Below are 20,119 nucleotides of genomic sequence, written 5' to 3'. Positions count from 1 at the left end.
AAATTGAACAGAATTCACAAACGTAGGAACTTGATTTGGTGATTCAGTGCAACATAAAACAATGAACAATAAACATATATAAGTCAGAAAGAAAAACAAATTAAATATGCTATGGGATAAAAATGTAAAAATATGCCTATTATGTACACTTACAGTTGACCTGAGGGGAGTGGCCTCCTGCCTGAGGGGAGTGGCCTCCTGTCTGAGGGGAGTGGCCTCCTGTCTGAGGGGAGTGGCCTCCTGTCTGAGGGGAGTGGCCTCCTGCCTGAGGGGAGTGGCTCAAAGGGTCGGCTGTGATCAGACCTGTTCGTCCAGGTCCTGCAGAGATGAAGTCTGGAGACGATCACCTTTCAATTCAATTTCAAAATTATTAGGCCCGAGCGCCACAAGCTGCGAGAGGCCTATTAATCTCGTAAGGCCGTGCGAAGCACGGCTGCGAAAGTGCGCACGTAGTGCGCACGAAATCGAGCGCAAAGCGCTCGCCCACTTCCAAACAATCACTAACGCACTCCTTCACTCATGCACGCCCCGTGCAGACTAATTAGTAGTAGGAAAATGGAACATTACCGTTGTAAACGGGCGAAGCCCGTGCAAAAGTGCGCACTAAACGAGCACTTCGCGGTCGTCATCCCCATATAAAGCACTCATTTGCACTAAGTAGCTCACGAATACGTTCCCCATCTCTTGCATGTTCCGTGCATATAAACATGTAATGCAAAAATTTAACATTATTACTGTATAGAGGGTCAAAAACACAAAGTGGGCGGAGCCCACTCAAAATTAACAAAAGTACCCGTCAGTGACCAGGGACCCACACCATGAGGTAGGAAAGCGCGAAAATGTATAGTTTATGATATTTGAAAAATGGGAAACATTGTTTTCGCATCGGAATATTATTCTTTCTTTCTCCTCGGGACACGCCCCCTATTTTTCACCCAGTGACATTGACGAAAAGTCACAAAAATGTTCACACCTCTAAAAATCGTGCCTCTACATTCTGGCTATTTCCCTTTTCTAAAATAAAAAAATGTGCGCGTCAGCGCCCCCAAATGTACCAAAAATGCATTGAGAGATAGGAAATGACCCCAAAAAAATCTGATCGTAGAATCATGAAATTTGGCGCAGAGGTAGATGGTGACAAGAGAAGTAAAAAATATTATTATACGCCCAACCAAATGTCGGCCATATTGGTTCAAAAATGGCTAAGCATGACTCGAGAGTTTTTCCAAACGTCGTACTTTTATGAACTCCTCCCAGGGCGTTGGCCCTAAAAAGCTGAAATTTGGTGAAAATGCTACTGAGGAGTGGGACATCAAAAGTTATTCAAATTACATTGATACCTCTCACGGTCTCTGTGCGGCGAAGCCGCAAACTGTAGCTAGAATTTCAGAAATCTCCCAAATTTAACATTTCTGCCGTTTGCGCAGATAAAGTCCGAATTGCGTCAAATTAGAATCAGTTGTTAAACTCTTTGCCCTAAACCTACTTGAAGTGAAATGAATTGATTTGGCGCCACAGCGCCCCCTACAGATTTTATATGGAGGTTAAATGTTTAGTTTTGCGAAATTATATGAAATTTGACACACAACTCAATCTTGGCCCCATCAAAAAAGTCAATGACCCATGTCATAATTGTTATGGCGTTGCCGTAACGATGACCGAAACCTTTCATATTATTCCAATGGGGAAATCGCCAGAACATGTTTACACTTTAGACTTTCACGAACTCCTCTTAGGGCGTTAGCCCTATTAACCTGAAATTTGGTGAGACTCATCTTCAGGACCATCAAAAGTTATTCACATTTTTATTCAAAGAGTCACGGTGTCTGTGCGGCAAAGCCGCACATTTTGCCAAGAATTCAAAATAAAACTGCTTTTTGATGGTAAAACAAAGGGGAGAAGATGTGACAGCGTCACAGATTCAGCAGTAGGCGTAATAAAAGGACAATTGGGGCGCGTTAGCGCCCCCTCCTCTTGGCGGCGTGGCGGCGTGGCGAGGGCCGATCATTGCCGCTTGCGGCTTTAATTACATTTATTTTTGGAGCGCACAAAATCACAACAACAGTTTCCTCTGAGGGCGACAGTGAAAAAGGGATTAAACAATGTCTTTAAGGACGAGAGATGATGTTCCAGAGTCCTCTGTCCTTAGACCCTCCTTCTGTCCTTAGACCCTCCTTCTGTCCTCCTTCTGTCCTTAGACCCTCCTTCTGTCCTTAGACCCTCCTTCTGTCCTCCTTCTGTCCTTAGACCCTCCTTCTGTCCTTAGACCCTCCTTCTGTCCTTAGCCCCTCCTTCTGTCCTTAGACCCTCCTTCTGTCCTTAGCCCCTCCTTCTGTCCTTAGACCCTCCTTCTGTCCTTAGAACCTCCTTCTGTCCTCCTTCTGTCCTTAGACCCTCCTTCTGTCCTTAGACCCTCCTTCTGTCCTTAGCCCCTCCTTCTGTCCTTAGACCCTCCTTCTGTCCTTAGAACCTCCTTCTGTCCTTAGACCCTCCTTCTGTCCTTAGCCCCTCCTTCTGTCCTTAGACCCTCCCTCTGTCCTTAGACCCTCCCTCTGTCCTTAGACCCTCCTTCTGTCCTTAGACCCTCCCTCTGTCCTTAGACCCTCCTTCTGTCCTTAGACCCTCCCTCTGTCCTTAGACCCTCCTTCTGTCCTTAGACCCTCCTTCTGTCCTTAGACCCTCCTTCTGTCCTTAGACCCTCCCTCTGTCCTTAGACCCTCCCTCTGTCCTTAGACCCTCCTTCTGTCCTTAGACCCTCCTTCTGTCCTTAGACCCTCCTTCTGTCCTCCTTCTGTCCTTAGACCCTCCTTCTGTCCTTAGACCCTCCTTCTGTCCTTAGCCCCTCCCTCTCGGCCACGAGGCGGCTCGTACTTACTGAAAACTTGGTTGAATTCAAGTTTACACTTTTATCTCAATATTGAGCTCAGGTTCATTGTTTTTCACTGAGATGTGTCTTCAACGTGATTCCATGAGTCCACCTGAGCTTGAGCACTTTGAAGTCCCTTGTGGACAAATGCTGCTCTAAAAAAGAACTTGCTTTAGGGTTAAAGGTGGAATGGACGATTTTTTTCAGCAAATTTTTTATCATATTTCCTCGTGTTGTGGATAAATCATTTGTCCTGCCACGTATCAATCATAAAACGCACCTGTCGCTCACCTGCAGCCGCGTCAGGCTCGTCCCCACGTTTCCGCGTGCCTAAGCGCATGGATCTATCATAATATTATAGTTCCCTCAGTGTACGGGGCAAAATGAAGACGGAGAAAGACAGTTCGAGCTGACGCAGAAGTGGACGGAAATCTACGGGAGACGAGCGATGCGATGCGCTCCGTTGCGCTAATAAACAAACGCACGTGTGTGTTGTATCGGTCCACACGGGGGAGTGGCATGAGCACGGGGGAGTGCGCATGTGCACTTCCGCCTGCGTTCTCAAATCACCGAAAAATCGTCCATACCACCTTTAAGAGAGCTCTAAAGAGCGCTCTGGACCTGAACAGACAAGAACCCTGTGCATTTTGTCTTTTACTTACTAAACATTTGTAACACATTCTAACAACTTCTTTCACATTGTCATGTTGGACTGGTGTTTGGAATGAGGCTGGAACATAACAAAATGTGGAAAAAGTTACAAATATGGATGCTCAGAATATGATAAAAAATAATCATATTTTGTCTTAACACAAGATATGTGTCAATAAACAGGAAACGGCTGATGCTAACGTGCGATAGCTTGGTTTTGTTAAGCACGAGTCTCCAAACCTCGACACATATAGTTCCACTGGAAATGCAGCGGTTTATCCCAAAATCAAGTCAAATGTGATGGTGTCAGAGCAAGTGAAGCATATTTCCCCTTGAACCTGAAGCTTCACGTGTCTGTGGTTGTGTGTTGCAGCCTACATCCCGACGCCCATCTACTTCGGGGCAGTGATTGACACCACGTGCATGCTGTGGCAGCAGGATTGTGGCGTGCACGGCTCCTGCTGGGAGTACGACGTCACCTCACTGCGCTTCGTCTACTTCGGCCTGGCAGCCAGCCTCAAGTTTGTGGGGTTCTTCTTCATCTTCCTCACCTGGTACTCCATCAAGTCACGGGAGAAGAAGGTGGAGGTGTGGCTGAAGCGGCACCTGTCTCCGGCCGACACGGTGGGCAGCCTGGTGTGCCACCCGGGCGGGCACAAGGGCCACGCGCGCACCCGCTCTTGCCCCGTCAACATCCCCCGTCATGAGCTTGCCACACCCCTCAACCGTGGCGTCAGCACTCACTCCTGCCCCGGCAACGAGCTCCAGGCCGTTGCCCCTGGCACACCCTCAGACACGCCCACATCCACGCAGGAGCCCCACCCCTCGGCCATGGTCTAAGCTGCAAACCACGTCTGTCCGGAGCTCTGGTCCCCCGTGCAGGACGTCCTGGCAGGAGGACGACTTCTGGTCCAGCACTGACTCGCCAGGAGCACAGGCTGGGAGACGCTCCCGAGACGCTCCCGAGACGCTCCCGAGACGCTCCCGAGACGCTCCCGAGACGCTCCTGTCCACGTCTGCCCTCTGACCCTAATGACGCTCTAGCTGTTTTAAAATTTGAAATCTAGTCATGTTGAGCCTTTTTGAACGACTTCAAAAGCCGCTGTTTCTGACCCGATCACGCGCTGGACAGTGAAACGTCCGTCACGCGCTGGACAGTGGCACGTCCGTCGCGCGCTGGACAGTGGCACGTCCGTCGCGCGCTGGACAGTGGCACGTCCGTCACGCGCTGGACAGTGGCACGTCCGTCGCGCGCTGGACAGTGGCACGTCTGGAATGATTGGACTTGGACTTCAGGTGGAACAGGAACAGAAGAAAAACGAGCCCTTCTCAAGTATTCAATGAACAACAATCGCCTTGTCAAGTGTTTTAAAGGTGCTCTATGTAACTTTTCTGCTCATGGGTACACCACCTGCTGGTCTCCATGGAGATGGCATTAAACTGCTACGATTAATCGACTAATTGTGACTAGTTGACTGTAAAAAATAAATAAAAATAATTACCACTCAAATTATTCACTCAAAATGTCAAAAAATTGAATATATATTTATTTGAAAATATTCTCTATCCAGAATGTGGTTCAAAATGTAACTTAAGGGGCAGTGCAGAGACCTGAGCACAGGGGCCAGTGCAGAGACCTGAGCACAGGGGGCAGTGCAGAGACCTGAGCACAGGGGCCAGTGCAGAGACCTGAGCACAGGGGCCAGTGCAGAGACCTGAGCACAGGGGGCAGTGCAGAGACCTGAGCACAGGGGCCAGTGCAGAGACCTGAGCACAGGGGGCAGTGCAGAGACCTGAGCACAGGGGCCAGTGCAGAGACCTGAGCACAGGGGGCAGTGCAGAGACCTGAGCACAGGGGGCAGTGCAGAGACCTGAGCACAGGGGGCAGTGCAGAGACCTGAGCACAGGGGCAGTGCAGAGACCTGAGCACAGGGCCCAGTGCAGAGACCTGAGCACAGGGGCAGTGCAGAGACCTGAGCACAGGGGGCAGTGCAGAGACCTGAGCACAGGGGCCAGTGCAGAGACCTGAGCACAGGGGGCAGTGCAGAGACCTGAGCACAGGGGCAGTGCAGAGACCTGAGCACAGGGGGCAGTGCAGAGACCTGAGCACAGGGGGCAGTGCAGAGACCTGAGCACAGGGGCAGTGCAGAGACCTGAGCACAGGGGCCAGTGCAGAGACCTGAGCACAGGGGGCAGTGCAGAGACCTGAGCACAGGGGCCAGTGCAGAGACCTGAGCACAGGGGCCAGTGCAGAGACCTGAGCACAGGGGGCAGTGCAGAGACCTGAGCACAGGTGCCAGTGCAGAGACCTGAGCACAGGGGCCAGTGCAGAGACCTGAGCACAGGTGCCAGTGCAGAGACCTGAGCACAGGGGCCAGTGCAGAGACCTGAGCACAGGGGCCAGTGCAGAGACCTGAGCACAGGGGGCAGTGCAGAGACCTGAGCACAGGGGGCAGTGCAGAGACCTGAGCACAGGGGCCAGTGCAGAGACCTGAGCACAGGGGCAGTGCAGAGACCTGAGCACAGGGGGCAGTGCAGAGACCTGAGCACAGGGGCAGTGCAGAGACCTGAGCACAGGGGGCAGTGCAGAGACCTGAGCACAGGGGGCAGTGCAGAGACCTGAGCACAGGGGCCAGTGCAGAGACCTGAGCACAGGGGCCAGTGCAGAGACCTGAGCACAGGGGCCAGTGCAGAGACCTGAGCACAGGGGGCAGTGCAGAGACCTGAGCACAGGGGCAGTGCAGAGACCTGAGCACAGGGGGCAGTGCAGAGACCTGAGCACAGGGGCAGTGCAGAGACCTGAGCACAGGGGCCAGTGCAGAGACCTGAGCACAGGGGGCAGTGCAGAGACCTGAGCACAGGGGGCAGTGCAGAGACCTGAGCACAGGGGGCAGTGCAGAGACCTGAGCACAGGGGCAGTGCAGAGACCTGAGCACAGGGGGCAGTGCAGAGACCTGAGCACAGGGGCCAGTGCAGAGACCTGAGCACAGGGGGCAGTGCAGAGACCTGAGCACAGGGGGCAGTGCAGAGACCTGAGCACAGGGGGCAGTGCAGAGACCTGAGCACAGGGGCAGTGCAGAGACCTGAGCACAGGGGCCAGTGCAGAGACCTGAGCACAGGGGCCAGTGCAGAGACCTGAGCACAGGGGCAGTGCAGAGACCTGAGCACAGGGGCAGTGCAGATACCTGAGCACAGGGGCCAGTGCAGAGACCTGAGCACAGGGGCAGTGCAGAGACCTGAGCACAGGGGCCAGTGCAGAGACCTGAGCACAGGGGGCAGTGCAGAGACCTGAGCACAGGGGGCAGTGCAGAGACCTGAGCACAGGGGGCAGTGCAGAGACCTGAGCACAGGGGCAGTGCAGAGACCTGAGCACAGGGGGCAGTGCAGAGACCTGAGCACAGGGGCCAGTGCAGAGACCTGAGCACAGGGGGCAGTGCAGAGACCTGAGCACAGGGGGCAGTGCAGAGACCTGAGCACAGGGGCCAGTGCAGAGACCTGAGCACAGGGGGCAGTGCAGAGACCTGAGCACAGGGGGCAGTGCAGAGACCTGAGCACAGGGGGCAGAATATCGTGAGCCTGTTATTGTAAGTGATTTTATGTGACTTCAGCGCAAAATCAAAGTATAGCGATTATTCAGAAAGAGAAGTCTCCGACCAATCAGAGCGCTTGTCCAGCTTTCTGACTATTCTCATAAAAGAATGAAAATGTTGACGTCTTTTGAAGAATTACACAAGATAATGCGATCAGTAAATCAAAATAAAAACATATTTGAACATGTTTACTTAGTACTTAGTCTTTTACTGCCGTCGTCTTTGCTGAAATGTCAAACCTGTTTATTTTGGGAACATTTACTGAACCAAAGAAGAGTTTTAATCTGAGGATTAAAGAAAAAAGAACATTTTGCTAAATGGACTGAACTGAAGCTATAGAGACGTAAACGTTGTCATATCGAGAGAATATTTCAAGCTTTAAATTGTTTAACACTTATTTTGCATGTGCTTAGTGTCTCAGCCCATGTTCTGTAGGAGGTGATAGACGGGCCTCTGTATTACAGACTGTGTCCTGGGGAAGATATTCCATAGTTATGGCCTCCCCAAAATCCATAAAAGAGATGTTCCACTCAGACCCATCTTGTGCAGCACAGATTCCATCACGTACAATGTGGCCAAACATCTAACAACCATCTTGGCTCCAGAACATGCAGGAGGACACCACCTACAGGACAGGACCAGACTGCAGGAGGACACCACCTACAGGACAGGACCAGACTGCAGGAGGACACCACCTACAGGACAGGACCAGACTGCAGGAGGACACCACCTACAGGACAGGACCAGACTGCAGGAGGACACCACTTACAGGACAGGACCAGACTGCAGGAGGACACCACCTACAGGACAGGACCAGACTGCAGGAGGACACCACCTACAGGACAGGACCAGACTGCAGGAGGACACCACCTACAGGACAGGACCAGACTGCAGGAGGACACCACCTACAGGACAGGACCAGACTGCAGGAGGACGCCACCTACAGGACAGGACCAGACTGCAGGAGGACACCACCTACAGGACAGGACCAGACTGCAGGAGGACACCACCTACAGGACAGGACCAGACTGCAAGAAGACACCACCTACAGGACAGGACCAGACTGCAGGAGGACACCACCTACAGGACAGGACCAGACTGCAGGAGGACACCACCTACAGGACAGGACCAGACTGCAGGAGGACACCACCTACAGGACAGGACCAGACTGCAGGAGGACACCACCTACAGGACAGGATCAGACTGCAGGAGGACACCACCTACAGGACAGGACCAGACTGCAGGAGGACACCACCTACAGGACAGGACCAGACTGCAGGAGGACACCACCTACAGGACAGGACCAGACTGCAGGAGGACGCCACCTACAGGACAGGACCAGACTGCAGGAGGACACCACCTACAGGACAGGACCAGACTGCAGGAGGACACCACCTACAGGACAGGACCAGACTGCAGGAGGACACCACCTACAGGACAGGACCAGACTGCAGGAGGACACCACTTACAGGACAGAACCAGACTGCAGGAGGACACCACCTACAGGACAGGACCAGACTGCAGGAGGACACCACCTACAGGACAGGACCAGACTGCAGGAGGACACCACCTACAGGACAGGATCAGACTGCAGGAGGACACCACCTACAGGACAGGACCAGACTGCAGGAGGACACCACCTACAGGACAGGACCAGACTGCAGGAGGACACCACCTACAGGACAGGACCAGACTGCAGGAGGACACCACCTACAGGACAGGACCAGACTGCAGGAGGACACCACCTACAGGACAGGATCAGACTGCAGGAGGACACCACCTACAGGACAGGACCAGACTGCAGGAGGACACCACCTACAGGACAGGACCAGACTGCAGGAGGACACCACCTACAGGACAGGACCAGACTGCAGGAGGACACCACCTACAGGACAGGACCAGACTGCAGGAGGACACCACCTACAGGACAGGACCAGACTGCAGGAGGACACCACCTACAGGACAGGACCAGACTGAACACATCTGCAAACTGCTGGACATCTGTCTGAACACCACTTACTTTCAATTCCGGGGACATTTTTACAGACAGATTCATGGCTGTGCCATGGGCTCGTCCGTCTCTCCCATAGTGGCCAACCTGTACATGGAGCACTTTGAGAAGAAGGCACTGGCCTCTTTCTCAGGCATAGCCCCAAAACTGTGGCTTCGCTATGTCGATGATACTTTTGTAATAATCAAGAAACAAGAGCTGAAGCCTTCTCAGAGCAGATCAATGCTGTGGACCTGAACATCAGCTTTACAAGAGAAGACTCTAAGGAGAACGCTTGGCCTTTCTAGATTGTTCCACGATTAGAGGAGAAGACAGGAAGCTCCAAATAGAAGTATAAAGGAAACACACAGTATCTGCTCTTTGGCTCTAACCACCCACCACAGCACAAGCTGGGGGTGATCAGACATTCAGATGCTCATCAGGTCCTCAGGGCGAGTGAGCCGGGGTCACACATTAAAGAACAAATAGTGTAGCTCGTTAGATACAAAGAGGGTAAGTTTCTGTTGAAACAAACAACTCTTTCCACTTCAAGAGGCTCCGCCCAATGGGCGGGGCTTACCACAGAATAGTATAAATATCTGAGTTCTCGACCTAAATTCGCTTATTGACTCTTGGATGAGAGTCAAAACGTCTATTTTTTCTAAACTGAGTCCAGATGAAACAACTGAAGCTTTTTCTACAATTTCTGAAAGAAAATAACAGGGACTTCCGGGTGATTGGCTGCTTAGGTCAGATGTATCCGAGTCCCATATTGTCCCGTGGGGACAGACATATGAAGAAACTGGACACTTATTTCGAGAACATTTCTAAGAAAAGCTAACAATGCTAACTAACCTTAGCTCTCCACCAGCACTGGCCCCTGTGCGCCTAGACATGGGTGGCGCTCCATCTGCTCCAGCCGCCATGCGCCCGGGCCCCGGCTCCGCTGCTGTTCTGGCTCTACCTCGAGCTCCTGATCAGATACATTTGCGGACGAGACTCGGAGAAGAATAGACCCGGTGATTATGTCGGCTTTAAGGAAGATTAATGTCAAGATTAAGACATTGGATGCAAAGATAGATGCGGCCATGGTAGAAATGCGTGTTTTGAAATCCAAAAATACCGAGCTGAACACCCAAGCCACAGCGGTTGAGGAGGTCGTCTCTGGCCTGAGGGACATTGTCTCTACTTTACAAACCAAAGAGGCAGAATTGAAAAACCAGGTGAGTGTTTCGACAGACAAACTGGACGACCTGGCGAACCATGAGCGAAGATGTAATTTGCGGATTGTCGTATTACGTAGGACACTGAGGGCAGCGATGTGGTCAAGCTTATGAAGACCTGGATCCCAGAACATGCACACCGCTCTCTGGCTCCGAAACCCATCCCCAATCAGTGTCCAAGACCAATTATACTGAAGTTACACGGCGGGTCATGGCTGCACCCAGACAACTCGCCATGGGGCAACCCGGATCCAAAAAGCCCCAATCATCTTTCTTCAATGACTCTCGCACCACACTCAACGCACGTGGTCAATAAATGTAAAGATTTCAATCCGGTGAAATCCTGCCTGAGAGAGAAGAACATGGAATATGTTCCGCTTTATCCTGCAATGCTGAGGACCAACGTGAAGGGAACATAAAAGGATTCACTTGAGCAGAAGAGGCGTTTTGCATTTGCCAATTCAGTTCAGGATCTGGTCCGACATTCTCTCTCCTTTATTTCAATGAAAGGGCCTGGGATGTACTGGAGACATGAGACATGAGAGACGAGACATGAGACATGAGACATGAGAGACGAGACATGAGACATGAGAGACGAGACATGAGACACGAGACACGAGACATGAGACTTGAGACATGAGAGACATGAGACATGAGACATGAGACATGAGAGACGAGACATGAGACATGAGAGACGAGACATGAGACACGAGACACGAGACATGAGACATGAGACATGAGACATGAGAGACATGAGACATGAGACATGAGACATGAGAGACGAGACATGAGACATGAGAGACGAGACATGAGACATGAGAGACGAGACATGAGACATGAGAGACGAGACATGAGACACGAGACACGAGACATGAGACATGAGACATGAGACATGAGACATGAGAGACATGAGACATGAGACATGAGACATGAGAGACGAGACATGAGACATGAGAGACGAGACATGAGACACGAGACACGAGACATGAGACTTGAGACATGAGAGACATGAGACATGAGACATGAGACATGAGACATGAGAGACGAGACATGAGACATGAGAGACGAGACATGAGACACGAGACACGAGACATGAGACATGAGACATGAGACATGAGAGACATGAGACATGAGACATGAGAGACGAGACATGAGACATGAGAGACGAGACATGAGACATGAGAGACGAGACATGAGACATGAGAGACGAGACATGAGACACGAGACACGAGACATGAGACATGAGACATGAGACATGAGACATGAGAGACATGAGACATGAGACATGAGACATGAGAGACGAGACATGAGACATGAGACATGAGAGACGAGACATGAGACATGAGACATGAGAGACGAGACATGAGACATGAGAGACGAGACATGAGAGACGAGACATGAGACATGAGAGACGAGACATGAGACACGAGACACGAGACATGAGACTTGAGACATGAGAGACATGAGACATGAGACATGAGACATGAGACATGAGAGATGAGACATGAGAGACGAGACATGAGACACGAGACACGAGACATGAGACATGAGACATGAGACATGAGAGACATGAGACATGAGACATGAGACATGAGAGACGAGACATGAGACATGAGAGACGAGACATGAGACATGAGAGACGAGACATGAGACATGAGAGACGAGACATGAGACACGAGACACGAGACATGAGACATGAGACATGAGACATGAGACATGAGAGACATGAGACATGAGACATGAGACATGAGAGACGAGACATGAGACATGAGAGACGAGACATGAGACACGAGACACGAGACATGAGAGACATGAGACATGAGACATGAGAGACGAGACATGAGACATGAGAGACGAGACATGAGACACGAGACACGAGACATGAGACATGAGACATGAGAGACATGAGACATGAGACATGAGAGACGAGACATGAGACATGAGAGACGAGACATGAGACACGAGACACGAGACATGAGACATGAGACATGAGAGACATGAGACATGAGACATGAGACATGAGAGACGAGACATGAGACATGAGAGACGAGACATGAGACACGAGACACGAGACATGAGAGACATGAGACATGAGACATGAGACATGAGAGACGAGACATGAGACATGAGAGACGAGACATGAGACACGAGACACGAGACATGAGACATGAGAGACATGAGACATGAGACATGAGACATGAGAGACGAGACATGAGACATGAGAGACGAGACATGAGACATGAGACATGAGAGACGAGACATGAGACATGAGACATGAGAGACGAGACATAAGAGACGAGACATGAGAGACGAGACATGAGACACGAGACACGAGAGACACGAGAGACGAGAGACACGAGAGACGAGAGACACGAGAGACGAGAGACATGAGAGACATGAGAGACATGAGAGACATGAGAGACATGAGAGACGAGACATGAGACATGAGACATGAGAGACGAGACATGAGACATGAGACATGAGAGACGAGACATGAGAGACGAGACATGAGACATGAGACATGAGAGACGAGACATGAGACATGAGACATGAGACATGAGAGACGAGACATGAGAGACGAAACATGAGAGACGAGACACGAGACACGAGACACGAGAGACACGAGAGACGAGAGACATGAGAGACATGAGAGACATGAGAGACATGAGAGACACGAGACACGAGACACGAGAGACGAGACACGAGACACGAGACACGAGACACGAGACACGAGACACGAGACACGAGAGACGAGAGACGAGACACGAGACACGAGAGACGAGACACGAGACACGAGACACGAGAGACATGAGACATGAGACATGAGACATGAGACATGAGACATGAGACATGAGACATGAGAGACGAGACATGAGAGACGAGACATGAGACATGAGACATGAGACATGAGAGACGAGACATGAGACATGAGACATGAGAGACGAGACATGAGACATGAGACACGAGAGACACGAGAGACACGAGAGACGAGAGACACGAGAGACGAGAGACACGAGAGGCGAGAGACATGAGAGACATGAGAGACATGAGAGACATGAGAGACATGAGAGACGAGACATGAGACATGAGACATGAGAGACGAGACATGAGACATGAGACATGAGAGACGAGACATGAGACATGAGAGACGAGACATGAGACATGAGACATGAGAGACGAGACATGAGACATGAGACATGAGACATGCGAGACGAGACATGAGAGACGAAACATGAGAGACGAGACACGAGACACGAGACACGAGAGACACGAGAGACGAGAGACGAGAGACATGAGAGACATGAGAGACACGAGAGACACGAGAGACACGAGAGACACGAGAGACACGAGAGACACGAGAGACACGAGACACGAGACACGAGACACGAGAGACGAGACACGAGACACGAGACACGAGAGACGAGACACGAGACACGAGACACGAGACACGAGACACGAGACACGAGACACGAGACACGAGACACGAGACACGAGACGAGAGACATGAGACATGAGACACGAGACATGAGACATGAGACATGAGACATGAGACATGAGACATGAGACATGAGAGACATGAGAGACATGAGAGACATGAGAGACATGAGACATGAGACATGAGAGACGAGACATGAGACATGAGACATGAGAGACGAGACATGAGAGACGAGACATGAGACATGAGACATGAGAGACGAGACATGAGAGATGAGACATGAGACACGAGACATGAGACACGAGACATGAGAGACGAGACATGAGAGACGAGACATGAGAGACGAGACATGAGAGACATGAGACATGAGACATGAGAGATGAGACATGAGACATGAGACATGAGACATGAGACATGAGAGACGAGACATGAGACATGAGAGACGAGACACGAGACACGAGAGACACGAGACACGAGACACGAGAGACACGAGAGACGAGAGACATGAGAGACACGAGAGACATGAGAGACATGAGAGACACGAGACACGAGACACGAGACACGAGACACGAGACACGAGACACGAGACACGAGAGACGAGAGACGAGAGACGAGCCACGAGAGACGAGACATGAGACATGAGACATGAGACATGAGACATGAGACATTAGACATGAGAGACATGAGAGACATGAGAGACATGAGAGACATGAGACATGAGAGACGAGACATGAGACATGAGACATGAGACATGAGACATGAGACATGAGAGACGAGACATGAGAGACGAGACATGAGACATGAGACATGAGACATGAGAGACGAGACATGAGACATGAGACATGAGAGACGAGACATGAGACATGAGACATGAGACATGAGACATGAGACATGAGACATGAGACATGAGACATGAGAGACGAGACATGAGACATGAGACATGAGACATGAGAGACGAGACATGAGACATGAGACATGAGACATGAGAGACGAGACATGAGAGACGAGACATGAGAGACGAGACATGAGAGACGAGACATGAGAGACGAGACATGAGAGACGAGACACGAGACACGAGAGACGAGAGACACGAGAGACACGAGAGACACGAGAGAAACGAGAGACACGAGAGACACGAGAGACATGAGAAACGAGAGACACGAGAGACATGAGAGACATGAGACACGAGACACGAGAGACGAGACACGAGACACGAGACACGAGACACGAGAGACGAGAGACGAGACACGAGACACGAGACACGAGAGACATGAGACATGAGAGACATGAGACATGAGACATGAGAGACGAGACACGAGAGACGAGACACGAGACACGAGAGACGAGAGACGAGACACGAGAGACGAGACACGAGACACGAGACACGAGACATGAGACACGAGACACGAGACACGAGACATGAGACATGAGAGACATGAGACATGAGAGACATGAGACATGAGACATGAGACATGAGAGACATGAGACATGAGAGACATGAGACATGAGACATGAGACATGAGAGACATGAGACATGAGAGACATGAGACATGAGACGTGAGACATGAGAGACGAGACATGAGACATGAGAGACGAGACATGAGACATGAGACATGAGAGACGAGACATGAGACATGAGACATGAGAGACGAGACATGAGACATGAGACATGAGACATGAGACATGAGAGACGAGACATGAGACATGAGACATGAGACATGAGACATGAGAGACGAGACATGAGAGACGAGACATGAGAGACGAGACATGAGACATGAGACATGAGACATGAGACATGAGACATGAGAGACGAGACATGAGACATGAGACATGAGAGACGAGACATGAGAGACGAGACATGAGAGACGAGACATGAGACACGAGACACGAGACACGAGACACGAGACACGAGACACGAGACACGAGACACGAGAGACGAGAGACGAGAGACGAGAGACATGAGAGACATGAGAGACATGAGAGACATGAGAGACATGAGACACGAGACACGAGACACGAGACACGAGAGACGAGAGACGAGACACGAGACACGAGACACGAGAGACGAGACATGAGACATGAGACATGAGAGACGAGACATGAGACATGAGACATGAGAGACGAGACATGAGACATGAGAGACGAGACATGAAACATGAGACATGAGAGACGAGACATGAGAGACGAGACATGAGAGACGAGACATGAGACATGAGAGACGAGACATGAGACATGAGACATGAGACATGAGACATGAGACATGAGACATGAGAGACGAGACATGAGACATGAGACATGAGACATGAGAGACGAGACATGAGAGACGAGACATGAGACACGAGACACGAGAGACGAGACATGAGACATGAGAGACGAGACATGAGACATGAGACATGAGAGACGAGACATGAGACATGAGACATGAGAGACGAGACATGAGACATGAGACATGAGAGACGAGACATGAGACATGAGAGACGAGACATGAGACATGAGACATGAGACATGAGACATGAGACATGAGAGACGAGACATGAGAGACGAGACATGAGACATGAGACACGAGACACGAGACACGAGACACGAGACACGAGACACGAGAGACGAGAGACATGAGAGACATGAGAGACATGAGAGACATGAGAGACATGAGAGACATGAGAGACATGAGAGACATGAGAGACGAGACACGAGACACGAGACACGAGACACGAGAGACGAGACACGAGACACGAGACACGAGAGACGAGACACGAGACACGAGACACGAGACACGAGAGACGAGACAAGAGACACGAGACACGAGACACGAGACACGAGACACGAGACACGAGACATGAGACATGAGAGACATGAGAGATATGAGACATGAGAGACGAGACATGAGACATGAGACATGAGAGACGAGACATGAGACATGAGAGACGAGACATGAGACATGAGACATGAGACATGAGACATGAGAGACATGAGACATGAGACATGAGACATGAGAGACATGAGAGACATGAGAGACATGAGAGACATGAGACATATGAGACATGAGAGACGAGACATGAGACATGAGACATGAGAGACGAGACATGAGACATGAGACATGAGACATGAGACATGAGAGACATGAGACATGAGACATGAGACATGAGACACGAGACACGAGACACGAGACACGAGAGACGAGACACGAGACACGAGACACGAGAGACGAGAGACGAGACATGAGACATGAGACATGAGAGACGAGACATGAGACATGAGACATGAGAGACGAGACATGAGACATGAGAGACGAGACATGAAACATGAGACATGAGAGACGAGACATGAGAGACGAGACATGAGAGACGAGACATGAGACATGAGAGACGAGACATGAGACATGAGAGACGAGACACGAGACACGAGACACGAGAGACGAGACATGAGACATGAGACATGAGAGACGAGACATGAGACATGAGACATGAGAGACGAGACATGAGACATGAGAGACGAGACATGAAACATGAGACATGAGAGACGAGACATGAGAGACGAGACATGAGAGACGAGACATGAGACATGAGAGACGAGACATGAGACATGAGACATGAGACATGAGACATGAGAGACGAGACATGAGACATGAGACATGAGACATGAGACATGAGAGACGAGACATGAGAGACGAGACATGAGACACGAGACACGAGAGACGAGACATGAGACATGAGAGACGAGACATGAGACATGAGACATGAGAGACGAGACATGAGACATGAGACATGAGACATGAGAGACGAGACATGAGACATGAGACATGAGAGACGAGACATGAGACATGAGAGACGAGACATGAGACATGAGACATGAGACATGAGACATGAGAGACGAGACATGAGAGACGAGACATGAGACATGAGACACGAGACACGAGACACGAGACACGAGACACGAGACACGAGAGACGAGAGACATGAGAGACATGAGAGACATGAGAGACATGAGAGACATGAGAGACATGAGAGACGAGACACGAGACACGAGACACGAGACACGAGACACGAGAGACGAGACACGAGACACGAGACACGAGAGACGAGACACGAGACACGAGACACGAGACACGAGACACGAGAGACGAGACAAGAGACACGAGACACGAGACACGAGACACGAGACATGAGAGACATGAGACATGAGAGACATGAGAGACATGAGAGACATGAGAGACATGAGAGACATGAGACATATGAGACATATGAGACATGAGAGACGAGACATGAGACATGAGACATGAGAGACGAGACATGAGACATGAGACATGAGACATGAGACATGAGACACATGAGACATGAGACATGAGACATGAGACATGAGACATGAGACATGAGACATGAGAGACGAGACATGAGACATGAGAGACGAGACATGAGACATGAGACATGAGAGACGAGACATGAGAGACGAGACATGAGACATGAGACATGAGACATGAGACATGAGACATGAGACATGAGAGACGAGACATGAGAGACGAGACATGAGACACGAGACACGAGACACGAGAGACACGAGAGACATGAGAGACACGAGAGACACGAGAGACACGAGAGACATGAGAGACATGAGAGACGAGACACGAGACACGAGACACGAGACACGAGACACAAGACACGAGAGACGAGAGACGAGACACGAGACACGAGACACGAGAGACGAGAGACGAGACACGAGACACGAGACACGAGACACGAGAGACGAGACACGAGACACGAGACACGAGACATGAGAGACATGAGACATGAGACATGAGACATGAGACATGAGACATGAGACATGAGAGACATGAGACATGAGACATGAGACATGAGACATGAGACATGAGACATGAGACATGAGACATGAGAGACGAGACATGAGACATGAGACATGAGAGACATGAGAGACGAGACATGAGACATGAGACATGAGACATGAGACATGAGAGACGAGACATGAGACATGAGACATGAGAGACATGAGACATGAGACATGAGACATGAGACATGAGAGATGAGACATGAGACATGAGACATGAGAGATGAGAGATGAGACATGAGACATGAGAGACGAGACATGAGAGACGAGACATGAGACATGAGACATGAGAGACGAGACATGAGACATGAGAGACGAGACATGAGACATGAGACATGAGAGACGAGACATGAGACATGAGACATGAGAGATGAGACATGAGACATGAGACATGAGACATGAGACATGAGAGACGAGACATGAGACATGAGACATGAGAGACGAGACATGAGAGACGAGACACGAGACACGAGACACGAGAGACACGAGAGACACGAGAGACACGAGAGACATGAGAGACATGAGAGACGAGACACGAGAGATGAGACATGAGACATGAGACATGAGAGACGAGACATGAGACATGAGACATGAGAGACGAGACATGAGACATGAGACATGAGAGACGAGACATGAGACATGAGACATGAGAGACGAGACATGAGACATGAGACACGAGACACGAGACACGAGACACGAGACACGAGACACGAGACACGAGACACGAGAGACACGAGAGACACGAGAGACACGAGAGACACGAGAGACACGAGAGACACGAGAGACGAGACACGAGACACGAGACACGAGACACGAGACACGAGAGACGAGACACGAGACACGAGACACGAGACACGAGAGACGAGACACGAGAGACGAGACACGAGACACGAGACACGAGACACGAGACACGAGACATGAGAGACATGAGACATGAGACATGAGAGACATGAGACATGAGACATGAGACATGAGACATGAGAGACGAGACATGAGACATGAGAGACGAGACATGAGACATGAGAGATGAGACATGAGAGATGAGACATGAGACATGAGACATGAGAGACGAGACATGAGAGACGAGACATGAGACATGAGACATGAGAGACGAGACATGAGACATGAGACATGAGAGACGAGACATGAGACATGAGACATGAGAGACGAGACATGAGACATGAGACACGAGACACGAGACACGAGACACGAGACACGAGACACGAGACACGAGACACGAGACACGAGAGACACGAGAGACACGAGAGACACGAGAGACACGAGACACGAGAGACGAGACACGAGAGACGAGAGACGAGACACGAGACACGAGACACGAGACACGAGACACGAGACATGAGAGACATGAGACATATGAGACATATGAGACATATGAGACATATGAGACATATGAGACATGAGACATGAGACATGAGACATGAGACATGAGACATGAGACATGAGAGACATGAGAGACATGAGAGACATGAGAGACATGAGAGATGAGACATGAGACATGAGACA

General features: G+C 50.4%; 1 protein-coding gene across 1 annotated transcript in view; it reads left to right on the top strand.

The window, feature by feature from the left end:
- The window catches only part of LOC140356777 (solute carrier organic anion transporter family member 5A1-like), an 81,631-nt gene extending 76,996 nt beyond the window's left edge, over window positions 1-4,635 (top strand). Inside the window, exon 10 of the mRNA XM_072441974.1 lies at window positions 3,891-4,635. Coding sequence (XP_072298075.1) covers window positions 3,891-4,357 — 467 coding nt within the window. The 3' untranslated portion in view covers window positions 4,358-4,635. The remainder of the gene's footprint in view (window positions 1-3,890) is intronic.
- Window positions 4,636-20,119: the final 15,484 nt, after the last annotated feature.

Source organism: Eucyclogobius newberryi, unplaced genomic scaffold, assembly GCF_026437365.1.
Source record: "Eucyclogobius newberryi isolate DKJ021-1_F unplaced genomic scaffold, fEucNew1.0.hap1 SCAF_12, whole genome shotgun sequence".
In the NCBI taxonomy this organism is placed as follows: domain Eukaryota; kingdom Metazoa; phylum Chordata; class Actinopteri; order Gobiiformes; family Gobiidae; genus Eucyclogobius; species Eucyclogobius newberryi.
Note: the sequence above shows the minus strand (reverse complement) of the source record. Positions and strands in the feature narration are given on the sequence as shown.